The sequence below is a fragment of the Malus sylvestris genome, chromosome 15 (assembly GCF_916048215.2).
Source record: "Malus sylvestris chromosome 15, drMalSylv7.2, whole genome shotgun sequence".
NCBI classification, from domain to species: domain Eukaryota; kingdom Viridiplantae; phylum Streptophyta; class Magnoliopsida; order Rosales; family Rosaceae; genus Malus; species Malus sylvestris.
The window spans coordinates 20,748,318-20,750,000 of record NC_062274.1 but is presented as its reverse complement, the minus strand read 5'-3'; the positions used below and the strand labels follow the sequence as shown (position 1 = coordinate 20,750,000).

Genomic DNA, 1,683 nt, shown 5'->3' with positions numbered 1-1,683 from the left:
GGATGATATGCAAATTAATTGGATATTATGCAAATTGATTGGATATTATGCAAATTGATTATTTGTATTGTATTTTAGTAAATTCAAATATTTTTTGTTTAGGTATGGATAACGACAATATTTTGAATGCTACTCAAGAGCCAAAAGAAAGAATGCGTAAATGGGAAGCATTTGAGGAAGAAGTATTACTATCCGTTCTTGAGGATTTTGTTGCTCGGAAGCAACGGTGTGACACCGGTGCTTTCAAACAAGGTACTTTGATTGAAATAGCGAAAGATGTCAATGTTTTATGTCCTCATTCCAATATAAAGGCAAGTCCACATATTGAGTCAAAGTTGAAGAAATGGAAAAAAACATATAGTTTGGTCGTTGACATGATAAACACAAGTGGATTTGCATGGAATGATGTCAAAAAGTGCGTTGAAGTTGACAGTGATGACGCATGGCAAACTTATGTGCAGGTTCATATCCTATTTTATTTATACATTAGTTATATTCTTGCTGCTATATTTGTTACGCATGCTAAATTTTAGTTTTGCTATGTTGATATAATCTTAGAAAAATAAAGAAGCCGATAGATGGAGAAGCAAACATTTTCCACTGTATGATAGGCATATATATTTGGAAAAGATCGGGTTACGGGTAATGTAGACGAAACCCTTGCTGAAATGGTGGAGGAACAAAGTTATGATCAAGTTGGTGCAAGTGATATTGGAGGTGAAAATTTTGTTTCTTCAATGAACCAACAAAGCCAACAAAGCACCTCATCTGAAAATAGCCAAAGAAAGAGGAAAAGAGATGTGGGAAGTTCAAGTGATGGAACCAAGGCAATTATCAGTGGACTGAAAGATTTTTATGTTCAAAGTGGGAAGAGGATGCAAATGGTAACTGAAGCTTTAGTTCAAGATACTACAGATCATAGTGACATAGTTAACAAACTTGAAGCAATGGGTCTTTCTCCCATGGATCAAATTGATGCATTGTCTCTTATTTTGGAAAAACCACAAAATGTGGGAGTGTTCAGGGCAATCAAATCGGAACTCAAGAAAGTGTTCGTCCAAAGACTTTTAAGTGACAAAGCAAGCGGATGAGTATATTATGTGGTGCCTTTTGACATGCATGTATTTTATTAATCGTACAATCTTATGTTATGGCTTATAACTTAACTTTGCACTATAAAGTATTTTGGCTAATGTTAACTAGGATTTTGTAAATTATGGAGATCTACTTTGGAATGCTATACTATAGTTCACTGGCATTTTGTAAAATATCCTGGATGAAAGTTTAGGGAATGATGTTTTAAGAGTCAATCAATGGCAAAGATTGACTTGTCACAAGTATCTTCTTATGTACTTGTATTTGTTGAAGTTGCATGTATTGGCCACTATTCTTTTTCTTCTTTTGGGTGATAGGGTTTAAACCAAGCTACATTTGCAAATTCATCTCAACTATTTATAAATAGTATGTCCCAACTATAGTATGTCCCAATTCTATTAGCAGGTAATAGAAACAAAACAATTGTCCTTTCTTTTTAAGATTCATAATATACATGGCAAAAATATGCTCCAATTAACCCATATCATGAGATTTGTAGCATTACTCTATTACACAATGACAAAAATTTGTAGTCCTAGACTAAGCAAACACAAATCTGGTCAACAATACTTTTTTATTATCCTGCTT

The 1,683-nt window shown here is 33.6% G+C and overlaps 1 protein-coding gene across 1 annotated transcript in view; it reads left to right on the top strand.

The window, feature by feature from the left end:
* The window catches only part of LOC126604955 (uncharacterized), a 4,217-nt gene extending 2,850 nt beyond the window's left edge, over nt 1–1,367 (top strand). Inside the window, exons 2-3 of the mRNA XM_050272284.1 lie at nt 103–461; nt 559–1,367. Of these exons, the coding sequence (XP_050128241.1) occupies nt 105–461; nt 559–651 (450 nt within the window). The 5' untranslated portion in view covers nt 103–104 and the 3' untranslated portion in view covers nt 652–1,367. The remainder of the gene's footprint in view (nt 1–102; nt 462–558) is intronic.
* The last annotated feature ends 316 nt before the right edge of the window (nt 1,368–1,683 follow it).